At 38.1% G+C, this 12656-nt stretch overlaps 1 protein-coding gene across 1 annotated transcript in view; it reads left to right on the forward strand.

The window, feature by feature from the left end:
- Positions 1 to 12656, forward strand: part of LOC140161171 (sushi domain-containing protein 2-like) — a 57523-nt gene that overhangs the window by 42767 nt on the left and 2100 nt on the right. The window contains exons 7-17 of the mRNA XM_072184614.1: positions 436 to 751; positions 1300 to 1623; positions 2311 to 2585; positions 2960 to 3100; positions 4387 to 4557; positions 5173 to 5436; positions 6090 to 6338; positions 7800 to 7967; positions 9518 to 9662; positions 10159 to 10508; positions 12047 to 12485. Coding sequence (XP_072040715.1) covers positions 436 to 751; positions 1300 to 1623; positions 2311 to 2585; positions 2960 to 3100; positions 4387 to 4557; positions 5173 to 5436; positions 6090 to 6338; positions 7800 to 7967; positions 9518 to 9662; positions 10159 to 10508; positions 12047 to 12485 — 2842 coding nt within the window. The remainder of the gene's footprint in view (positions 1 to 435; positions 752 to 1299; positions 1624 to 2310; positions 2586 to 2959; positions 3101 to 4386; positions 4558 to 5172; positions 5437 to 6089; positions 6339 to 7799; positions 7968 to 9517; positions 9663 to 10158; positions 10509 to 12046; positions 12486 to 12656) is intronic.

Consider the following 12656-nt stretch of genomic DNA (forward strand, 5'->3'; position numbering starts at 1 on the left):
CCCCTTTCTCTAAATGACCAGAATGTTGTTATTTTCCCCAAAATATTTTGAATGTTAAATCAATTTAAACTAATTTTTTGAAATTTTAATGTATTTGGGCATTATTATTGTGGGTCCAAACTTGTCTGGGTCAATGATTGACCCCATTTTAGGAGCTTCTCGCCCATTGACTCCCTTGTTTGACGTCAAATCTCTCACCGAAAGACCCCAGTTTTGAATCACTGTCCGCAACCCCAAAGATTGAGGGCCCTATGCTATAGGTTACTTAACAATGGCAGATATAGGTCTTTGGTGTGCTTTCAAGTCGGTCTTCAGATGTGTAGCAAACTAACACACACATCCCTGCATTTACGCACACACAAATCATAAGAAACACAAATAAATGTAACTTTCTTAATCACAATCCTTTACATCCATTATTTTTCTATATATCAGTTGGCCCTGAGAGACAACCTCCTCGTGTAGTGGTACACGACATTTCAACTGATGTTTTAGAAGTAAATCTCATCCCAAACAACTTCCCCGACCAGACGTCTGTTCCTGAGAGCACGCGTGTGGACGTCTTCATCTACTCCTATAAGGAAGACAAGGTGACAGCTGAAATAGTGCTCAAACCTGAGATGGTCATCAGGAGAAACTTGCGACTCTCACAGACAAATGTTCTTGTGAATAAATCACCGTTGACTTCTGTAGATGTTGGGATATACAGAGTGGTAGAAACTGGTAAAGTGGATGAAACAAAAGAAGAAAGGTATGTTTCACTTCCAATTTATTTTTTGTAATATTCCTCATTTATACTGTTTACAAAAACATTATTTGGGTGATTAGATAAAAACTATGTCTTGTTGTGTTTTGTAACATTAGTTTTATTCATAATGTACTGCAAATCCATGTAATTAAATAATTTGAAGTGTTAAAGAACTGAAAAATTATCAGGTTTTCTGTGGTGACTTTACTCTATAACAAAGGTGGTCAATCTGTAAAAACAAATAACAAAGTAACCCACCAAAATGCAAAAATATTCTTTATCATCTCGAATGAAAAATAAGGCAATGTGCTATTTCAGTTGAAATTCATGCACCCCCAATTTAAGAGTCCACACAGGGAGTGTGAATTTCAAGTGGGGTTACCTGAATAGGTGACTTTATTTGAAATCTACACCCCCTGTGTGGGAGATTAAGGATATGTCTTCAGGGGGTGTATGGAATTCAACTAGAAAAGCTCATTCTGTACTGAACTCTTCCTCCTTTCAGTAATCCTATAACACAATTTATGTACATTTTATTTTGAAATCTTTAGATGGAAAAATGGTCAGCGAATATCAAGAAGCAACACCCAGCCTATTGCAGCTATGTGGAGTCTCCCATTCAATGCCAACCCAGCATCTCACATGGATACACAAGAATGGTGTGAGGAATGGGCAGAACAAGAGAGCATCCTAAATATTGTGGCTGACAATGTTCGCCCCTGTCCCTGCACACTGCAGCAAGCTATGGCCGATGTAGGACAATTTGAGCGTGATCCATGGTGTAATATCGACAGAAGGGGTGAGAAGGATAACTGTGCATATAGGAAGACCCCTGGGTCAGCTGCCAAGCATTGTGTGAGAGCTAGGAAGCCAAGGTATGTCAACCTTATGTGTAACTAAAGACTGAAAAGCATTTTTTGTATACCATTTGTAAATCCAGGTGACGCCCACATGTTTAACAGATGTTTATCAATACATACATGCATTGGGCTTTTATACCAGGCTTTTATATAGTGCCATTTTGTCTAGACCACAGCACATATATAAATATTTGTGAATATTCTGAATATCCCACAGCACATACATGGTAACAAATTCAAAGCATAAAAAGCATTACAATAAACTACTGTGGAAATGGATGTGATTTTTTGAAACCAGATAATGTCCAAAAGCAACTATAGAGGATTGGCAGAAGCATGAAGAGTCTAAGTTCAACAAGCTGATGCTGAGCAAAGTCTAGTTAGGCAAACAGGGGCATATTTCCATTTGAAATATATAGTTGTGCCTTGAAATTAAGAAAAGCATCTAATTCTAAACATGTGTATTTAGGGAGTGTTTAGAAATGCTTTCGTGGGATGAGGCAGAGAAAATGCAGAAGGGCCAAGAAAGTTTTTGAGCTCTTCAATGGGGATGGTAGGGCCAAAAAGTGTAAACTTCTTAGTAGCTAGGGCCGTAAATGCGAGAAATAAATTGCCATCCTCCCTGTGAGGTTACATGGAAAAACAGTGGGAATTATATAAATAAATGTTAATTTCTAGTTTGTAATCATTTCTTATTTGCAGTAATCTTGGCAGAGGTCAGTTGTGTTGCTATGGCAATGATAACAATCTTCTGATTCTCAAAGATGTACCAGAAGGAGGCTTTGCTCAACGGAACCATCATGGCGGCTTCACACCAGTCGTACATCCTGGTACAGTCCCCTTCTTATCCAACTTTTATAATGATCGTGTACCATGGGAACAGTGTTGTCCACGAGCAAATGACAAGAAAAGCTGTGACTTGTTCCGTGAGAGAAGACCATCAAATGACTGCAAGATGTATAAACCACCTAAAGCTGGTAAGTACATACACAGTGTGCGAAAATAATGTACGCTTTGTGTTGGACTAGTACCTTTCCAACTTGGGAGCCCGAGCTGACCGTTAACTTCTCAGAGCATTACAGATAAGATATTTTAAATTTAAATGCTTTGAATTGGCTTTGAATTGAATCTTGCTTGATTGCCTATCTGCAACATTAAGGCTAGTCAGAGCCTTTAGGTCATTGTTGTCCTAGTTTTGGTTATTTTGCTTAAATAATATTGGAAATGAGTCAGGGAAGCCACTGGTCATTTTATATTTTCATATTGCAGTTGATAATAATTTAAGGTCAAAACAAAATTTCCGCTATTTTGCACTAACAATAGTTTCTGTAATTCTTTCATGTTGTTTTAGGTACCATATTTGGTGACCCCCATTTTATTAGTTTTGATGGGTCTGCCTACACCTTCAATGGTTTTGGAGAATTCCACATAGTCAAAGTGGACACACCAGAAATAGTACTACAAGCTCGCATGGCTGAGACTATGAAAGATGGTAGGTGGCGAATTAGTAATTAGACCTATGGTATAAAAACATGTAAATTTGAATCCGAATTATCATGTTTGATTGTATTATGAGCACTGGTAATAATATGATTCACTCAGAACAAAGCCAGAAAGTTTTACAATTTAACATCAGATAATAACATCAGTGCTCTTCTCCATCTGACTCATTAGCTCAGTTGGTAGAGCATCGGTCCGGTGATCCGAAGGTCCCAGGTTCAAATCCTGGATGGCCAGTGAAATTTTTTCACTGGCTGTCATTTATGTATGTGTTGACTTGTGTTAAAAACCTTTCTCATATTTTACAATTTAGTTATTACCATTTCTAACTTAACTGCAGTACCAATGCTTACCTAATGTTGAAAAACATGGATCCTGTTATACTTAGTTTCAAATTTGGCAACTGTTATATGTCTGTTTTCTTGGGTTTAAAAAAAAAATTTTTTGTTTTTAATTTTGCCTATATCTTAGTTTCAATATTGCCAACTTTGGTCTGATTGGATCAAATCATAGAAAACTTGGTGGGGTATTGACATGGAAAAATAAAATCTGAATTTTAGATTAAATTCAGACTTTCACTCTCCATGGTGCATTTATAGTTGAATAAATGAATCATGAGAGAAATTTGTCCTTTGGAGGGGATGTTAAGCTGTCAGTCCTGTGTACAAATGAGCCAACATGTGGCTCGCAGTCAGTTTTGAGCAGAGTAGGTTGTAAACCCTGACTGTCCCAATCTCTCCCAGGTTTTCTTTAGTTATCCAGGGTTGTCAAATCTGAACAAATCAATATCAACTCTGTAACAGTCAAGTTAGCTCAATCGATAAGGCGTTCGACTATGGTGCGAGAGGTTGCGGGTTTCAACCCTGGCGGTGCCTAGTACGCTCTTGTGGAAAAATTGAGTTTGCTTGAAATTCCCCTGGACAAGGAATTTACTGCTAAATTATTTGTCTCGTTATAACCCGTACGAAACTCGGGGAGCTGATCCTGGTTGTGAAAGTTATTTGTGGAATGTTTAGGGTGTGCGCTCTTGAAGCAGCAAAGTCCCTGAAATGTTGTTTAATGGTTTATGGAATGATGTGGGCCGTAGTGGTCAGCGACAACCTGTAAAGTGTGCTGAGGCCTGAGGATCAACGTCAAGGCGTTGTGCCTGTGTGTATAGCACACTATAAATCACTGCGCTTTAAAAATAAAATGTCACCTTCAAACAGACCATAATGACACAGGACATAGCATGGAATCTCTGATAAGATCATAACAATTATCATTTTTTGTTTTCAGTGAAAGCTACTGGAGTGATTGCCATGACGATGCAGTCAGGTGATTCAGATGTGATCCAGGTAGAATTGAATGAGAGGCGTGTCATCGATACATGGCATGGAGTGACAAGAGGCAATATTAAAACATGGAGAAGAATAGCATTCTACCAGTTTCCTTATTGGGATGTTGAAGGTAAATGAACCATGAAAGTACCACTTACTTTGGAGGAGAACTTATAGTAAGCTGTAAAACCAATAGACATTTTCCCCATGTTGTTCCTGTGTATCGGAGAAGTAGTAGCACATGTGAAGAAATACATTGTCCACTACCCACTAAATTGCCCATGCATGTCAGGCAAAATGGTAAGGCACAGTCTGATGGATCGTTAGGCTGAAAAACACAGTAAGGGTCGTTATAAAACCAAATCATTACCCTAAACCTAACCCTACTCCTCTTCATAACTTGTACCTATAACCTAAGCCTTTATCCTAACCAAACCTATTCCGAAACATAACCCTGATTCTGGTCCTAAGTCTGACCCTACCCCAAGTTGAATGCTATCCCTAACACCATAATGCTACCATAACCCTAACTGCTACCATAACCACAAAATGCTCTAAACCTTAACTTTAACACTTCTCAGAATATTGACCCTTTGGACAAATAGGCTGTTCTTGGCACTTCTTCCTGAAACACATTTTTTAGATGGTTATCACAAGTGGTATAGGATGCACTTTATAAGAAGTTTTGGTAATTGTTCATATTTCATTTCATATCTGTTTTATGGCAATCTCTTTTGTGTTATAGGTGTCACCATTGAACAACTAGAATCAGGCTCAGAAATCACAGTCCTTGTGACCTTTGACACTGGTGTAGCAATCACAGTCTCAGTTCCTACAAATGCTAATGCCATGAGCGTGATAGTTCTCATGCCACCGGATTTGAAGGGCAAATCAACAGGCCTACTGGGAACATGGAATGATGACAAAACAGATGATATACAGACACCTGCAAGGTCTATCATTGACAGAGAAGATCCATATGTATTGCACAATTCATATGGGTTAACTTGTAAGTATAATGAAATTATATTTCCCTCTTCTCTATTCATGGTGGTTGGCTTTGATTTGTGATTGCTAAATGGGTTTATTAAACTATGTAATTGGAGATGAGACTAGTTTGACCCATGTGAGGACATGGTGGCTCAGTGGTTATGGCCTTGGACTCATAATCTGAGAGCTTGCTCGACGTGAGTGGGTTCGAGTCTTCGTCCACCACCGTGTTGCGCTCTTGTGCAAGGCACTTTTCCTTGCTTGCCTCACCCTACCCAGGTGCAATGGGAAGCTGTTAGGGGCAGTAACAGTCATTGTACTGATGAACCCTGCGCCATTTGTAGGCTGCAAACATCGTTCCGGAATGTTCTAATGATGGCGGAATAAATGTAAAGCGCTTTGAGGTTGTTTATGGCATAAAGTGCTATATAAATATATACATTTATTTATTTATTTATTTATTTATCTATATAAGTTAAAGTGATTTGAATCATCAATAAAATGTGAAAACTATGACCTACCCATTCTTGAGCTGTTCTAGATGTGCCAATGAAACTTCGGTTTGCACCCATTATGACATATCTGATAAAGTTATTTGACTACAATTAGTTTCACCAATGTTATAAGTTATAGTACTTTAACTATATCATTGTTGTGCTTGCTGTCATATAGGGGCAGTCTCTGCAACAGACACATTGTTTCGTTATGACATTGACATAAACCACACCATAGTCAATCAACTCGACTACATTCCAACTCTCTTCTTGGGTTCAACCGTGCCAGAGACTACTCTTCAGCGAGTCTGTGGTGACAGCTGGGCGTGTCGTTATGATTATCATAAAACAAACAACGAAACTAACGCACGGAGCACTAAGGATGCGGAAGATGATTTTGATGACACAGATAGAGGAACCAATCCTGGTGAGTTGATTCTGATATAAAATTGGATCGGTTGAGCCCATATTTATTGGTCGAGCTATGAGTTTTAAAATACTGAACGAGGCGTAGTCGAGTCAAATATTTTAAAACTCATAGCGAGACCAATAAATATTGGGCGTAAAGCATCCAATTTTATCATTATTATGTTTTGGATCCAATATTATCACAACTTGGATCCATCGAAACATAATAATGTTAAATGATGTACCCTTTCTATTTATAATGATTTATTATAATGTTTGAGTGGCAGTAAAGTCTTGGAGTTTGGTAACATGGGTGACTAAAATTGCTCTTATTGGACTATTCCATTTAAAATCCACACTCCCCCTGTGGAAGATTTTGGAAATATCTGCCAAAAGGGAAGTATGAATTTCAAATGGAATGAGCACATTAGGCAGTTCCATTTGAATTTCATACACCCTCTGAGAAAGATTCAACTTGAACCTTCCCCGGCGGGAGAGTGAGTTTCAAATGGAGTTGCTGATGTGTTAATTCCATTTGAAATTCATACTCCCTCTGTGGAAGATATTTCCAAAATCTTCTACAGGGGTAGTGTTGATTTTAAATGGAATAGCCCATTCATCTGTGGATTCAGGTTTGACAGACATTTTAAAAATGAATTGGAGCTGAGTAGTGTACTGACTATTAATACCCCAAATAGGCAGAATTTATAATAAGATGCATATTTAACAGGGACCCCATTGCAAAAGTATTTATACATTGCAGTCTGATTGGCAGCAATAATCTGAAATGGCTCAGCTCTATAATCAGGCCCGTATGTGGGGGTGGGGTGCGGCAAATGTATACAAAAAGTCCCAAAATATCACAATTTGCGCTTTTTGGGTCAAAAAAGGTTCAAATTTTGGGAAGAAAGTCCACTTTTCACAAAATTGCCCCCCCCCCTGAAAAAAAGTCCACTTTTTCAAAATCAGCACCCCAAAAAAACCCTCAATGCACGGCCTGTCTATAATACATATGCATGTATGACAAATTTGGACATATAGACCAGTTAGAATGATGTTATTAAAATTGAGCAAATCTGGTAAAGAATATTCTCAAAAGCTATATAAACGATCCAACCTCCACCTTCCAGACCATTTTCCTGTGCTAAAACAAACCACCAATGGCTCAATGTAATTGCCCCACAATCCTTGTGCTCATTTTAGTGAAATAAATGTAACCTTACCACCTTAGAAGGGTAAGCAATCCAATAATGAGGGTAGGGTGTGATTAAGAACCAAGTACACAGTTTCATCCATACATGTATTTGTTATTTAATATCATGGACACAGAATTTCCAAAATATTTTATAAAAGTGGTTTCCTATCATTTTCAGTAATAAATACTGCAAAAAACAAGTGTCTGTGATTTTTGGCTAAATTTTTTTTGCTTGATAGCAAATTGAGTATTTATTTTTACCACTTACCTTCACTTCTTTTGCAGTATCAACATGTGGGTACTTAACACCACCTGAAAATGGCAACAAAGATGGTATCGTGTACATCAATGGATCATCTGTGACATTGACATGTAATAATGGTTTCAGATTAACGGGGGCTGGTAATAGAAGATGTGTGTCTGGGGCATGGTCTGGCAATGTTACTGTTTGTGGTAAGTGACAAGCTACTTCAATCATGGCATTTCATTGCTCAAAGATTTCTTTTCAGAGCCACTGAATCTAAATAGGCATATATACGTAAACTGTTTATCAAAGTTCCTTTCACATATTAGTGTAATAGTACATTACACCAGTCACAGCTCCAACAGTACAACAATCCCAGTCAGTAAGCATGAGACAGTACACTGGGAAGACAGAATTTAGATGACCCTTATATTAGGCACATACTACATTGATTAACTCCTTCACAGCCACTATTTCTAGTAGGTTCAATGTGACTGCACATCCACAATCAACCATTTTCAGTAAGCAGTGGTGGTAGCATGGAGGGAGTAGGGATATTTCCCTCCCCTAGTCAAAATAAGAAATCACAAAAATGGCCACTTTTTAGGTCAAAATGCCACCCTCTTGCAGCTTTTTTAAATTGTCTATTTACCAATAAAATTCTCCACTTTGAAGCGCATCTTCTACCCAGATAACATGCATATATTGGCCCAATGTTGGTTTTCGAACGCCAATCTTGGCATCGGCATTATTTTGCTGGCCATATTGGGCCAATCTTGGCTTTCCATTGGTAATCTTCATATTGGCATCACTGTGGCAGCATAAATTGGTCCAATATAGGCACAATATATTGGTTGTGAACAGCTGCCAAAATGAAGCCAACAATCGTGATGCTATTGGCCCAATATTGGGCCGCATTCGTCATGATCAATAAGACCAGTCTTGGCATTATTTTACTGACCCATATTGGACCAATCTTGGCTTTCAATTGGCAATTTTTACATTGGCATCATGTTGGCAGCCAATATAGGTTATCACACCAATTTCGGTAACAAATTGGGTAACAATAGGGTAACAAATAATTATTGTGATGAGTACTAGTGTTTGGAGGACCTTCTCTAAATCCTAAATATTATACTAAGTTGAAATAATAGGAAACAAAACCACGGATGATAAAACGCAGGGCAAACGCTGTTTAACACCACGGACTATACATTTCTAAGGAAATACACAAGAATTTTCGGCACTTTTACTTCTAAGACCATACTTTTAAAGTATGTGTCACCTTGCTATCAAATACACTTGATGGCTATTCAACACCACGGTGATGAGTCGTAGTGTTCCTCTCTTACCGCTGAAGCGGCAAGAGATGATACATATCGCCTTCCCGGCCAATAAACGTCCAATAATTACAGTAATCCATTGCATCAATATTGGCCTAATACTAAAATTATATATTGTTAAAACATTGGCAGCCAATTGTTTGCCAATAAGAAATAGGTACAGGCCCGATGTTGGTTCAATGTCTGTGACAAGGTTTGGGCCAAGATGGGGCCAACATTGGCCCAAGCCCAATTTTGGACCAATCTTGGGCCCATGAGCAAATAATATTGGTGTGATATCAGCAACCAATGTTGGGCCATTATGGAACATACATTAGGCCACCATTGGACCAATATCGCCATGTTATCTGGGTAGTAATGTATTCTTACCTGTGTCATTTTATCATTTACACTTTTTTACTATTGTCTTTTTCTAGAAAAAGTGGAAGATGTTGATATCCTTCTGATAATCATCATCGCAGCGGTTATTGGTGGTGTGCTCGTCTTGTTCCTATGCTTTCTTTGTCTCATATGCCTGTGTCGGAAGAGAAAGAAAAACATAAAGAAGGATCATGAAATGGGGTAAGTTTTACAATATTAATAACACTTTTCAACCTTGTGATTGTAGAGGATTCCATATCCATCACATATGCAAATAAATTCAAGGAAGGGTATTGGCATGTACTTGTTACAAACAGAATCTACCGTATTCATGGGAAAGATCAATACTTGCATGTAAGAATCTTTCATAACAAACTGTATCTTGGATAAACAAAGATCTTTTGGGGTTAAATTTATGTGAGCGTTTGAGCCATATATAATTGCATTCATACACTCAAAGAGCTTCAAAGAACTGGTGTGTTTACATGCACAATCAAAGGCGGTGCATTTGTACATGCCCAAAGTAACTGCAACAATGTACTGTGCCTCAAGGAAGCCAAATGGACTAAAAAATAATAGGTCTTTAAAAAGTTAATCGATACATGCTGAATAATGTGCATATATTAAATCATGTGACTGTATTTCCTCATATTTGCCTAATATTTTCTCTTTCAAACTTGTCATTACCCCAATACAGATCTCTGACTCACCCAGTACACACATCCAATGGCAATGTCGTCCATTCAGGAGACCAAGATTCAGAAGCTGGTAGCTACGACAGACCTCTCCCCATGACACCAGAGGAAGAAGCCACCATGGCAGACGAACTCTACGCTAACGGGCGTGTCATGAAAGCACAGAGAATCAGTAATGGTCATGCTGGTGGACATCATGGGGTCAAAGGTCACCATGCAGGTCATAATGGTGTCAATGTAGATAGAGACTCTGCGCCATCTGGTCCACCTCCAAGACCATCTTCTGTTCTTGTGCTTCCAGTTGCAGCAGCAGGAACTTCTGCATCAACTTCTCATCATAATGGATATCCAGGTCAGTACTACAAAAATAAATTACAACGGCTGTAGTAACATTAAGACCACACCACTCTTCGCCATACATACATTCTCCCAGCCACATTTCCCTAACATAATATGAAATTTAAAAAGAAGGAAATTTAATTTTAATTTAATTAATTTAAGGCAGAGGCGGGGTTCGAACCCACGCTGCAATACGCCGCTATCACGTATACCCAGATGACCAGCGCCTTAGACCGCTCGACCACGAAGGACTTGATAGCGTTGTCGTGAAAATTTAAACATATAATATTAATAAATCGCAACTTCATTACTACATCATATTTTGGAATTTTATCTGCTTAAAACATTAATGTGTATTATAATAAAGCTACCATTATTTATATTGTTGAATTCTCAAGCGCATAGAGACAATTAATACGAGGGTCCTATGAATAGGCCTACATACACAATACATAAAATCGATTTTGATATCGGCCTCGTGCTCTGCTGTGCATGTGGTTTCCCGCAGTGGCGGAAGTTGTATTACGAAGTGCATCCGAACTCCATTTTGAAGCAAATGCTTTTGACAAGGCATTGGATTGTTCCAGTTTGCATCCTAAATCCACATTAGACCCCTAATTTTATTTACGAAATATTGCATCAAGATATAAAGATGAAATTCAATTGTAAACAAATAATGAATATACAGTAGGCCCTAAGCCAAAAAATTAAGGTACCAGTTATATTCACCCCCTGTATATCTTAAACAAAGACAGATATATCATAATTGGAACCAGCTGCCAATAGCTGCATCTTTTAGCTCGAATTTAAGACCTCATTTGTTGAAATTGTTCAAGAAATAAAGTCACGACGATCCAAAAACCAAGGAAGATACCAATTTAAAAGTTGCAAGTTTGATACATTGCATGCCCTATTGATTTGTACACAGAGCGTACACAGAGTACTACCGCCGTGCTTTCATTGATTAGCACGTTATAACTAGCGTTATGCTTTCATTGATTAGAACACGAAAGTGCAACTTTTGATTTCGTTTCTTCATTAGGTTTTAGGTCACCATTTCTTTAATCCTCAACCAATTACAATAAGTAAGGTCTTAAATCAGAGCTATAAAGTACAAGTATTGGATGCTTGTTTCAATTTTGACATATTTGTCTTCATTTAAGATATACAGGGGTGAACACAACTGGTACCTTAATTTTTTGGCTTACTGTACATGACATGTATTCTCCACAGTAAATATGAAGTTCATACTTTATTTACTTTCAAAGTTATACTGTTTTAATAATTGGCATTTTTGGTAAAAAGGGGAAAAATTAATAAAATGCATTTTCAACCCAAATATCTCAGCTCACATTACATTTCAGAAATGCCAGCCTGGTTAAACAGAAAGATTAGACTCTAATGACTAATTCTAATCCGAATGGCACCTTTGTTTAAAAATGTTGCACAAAAATCATAACTAGAGCAGATAGACTGATGTGGCCTCTCTACTAGAATCAGGCTTTTCAAATGGCTTTTTTATTATAACCTTACTGTTCATATTCTCATCAGGTTCTTCCGCCAATGCTCATGACCACCATAACAGTCACCATCAGACGTCACATGATGACCATCACAACCATCGTGATAACCATCGTGATAGTAGTCAACCTACGACATCTCGTCATTCCCATCTGCCACCTGGTGCTGTGCATATGTTCCCAATGGAAGGCAAAGACGATGTCAGGACAGCTCAACTCCATAATGGTCATGACCACCATCGTGACCGTCATCATGATCATAGTCGGCCGACAACATCTCGTGACTCCCATCTGCCACATGGTGCTGTGCATTCGTTTCCAGTGGAAGACAAAGACAATGTTAAGACAGCTCATCTGGTTGGACCTCCACCTAAGAAAGGTCCTAAGACAAAAGCTAAAGAGAATGATTATGATGACCCTCTTGCTGTGAGACGAGGGAAGACAAGAATGCCAACCGATCATAGAGGAAGGTATGTCTGTTTCTTTGTTTGTTTGCAGATTAGTGGGCAAAATACAGGGGGGTGAAAAATATGAAAAAAAAAACAGTTTTTGGGTATGATCATAACTATTTCTAATTCCTAAATACCTAAATTAATTACTTAAAACTACAATAAAATATGCACATAAAGCCTATTTACTAC

Source organism: Amphiura filiformis, chromosome 9, assembly GCF_039555335.1.
Source record: "Amphiura filiformis chromosome 9, Afil_fr2py, whole genome shotgun sequence".
Taxonomy (NCBI): Eukaryota; Metazoa; Echinodermata; class Ophiuroidea; order Amphilepidida; family Amphiuridae; genus Amphiura; species Amphiura filiformis.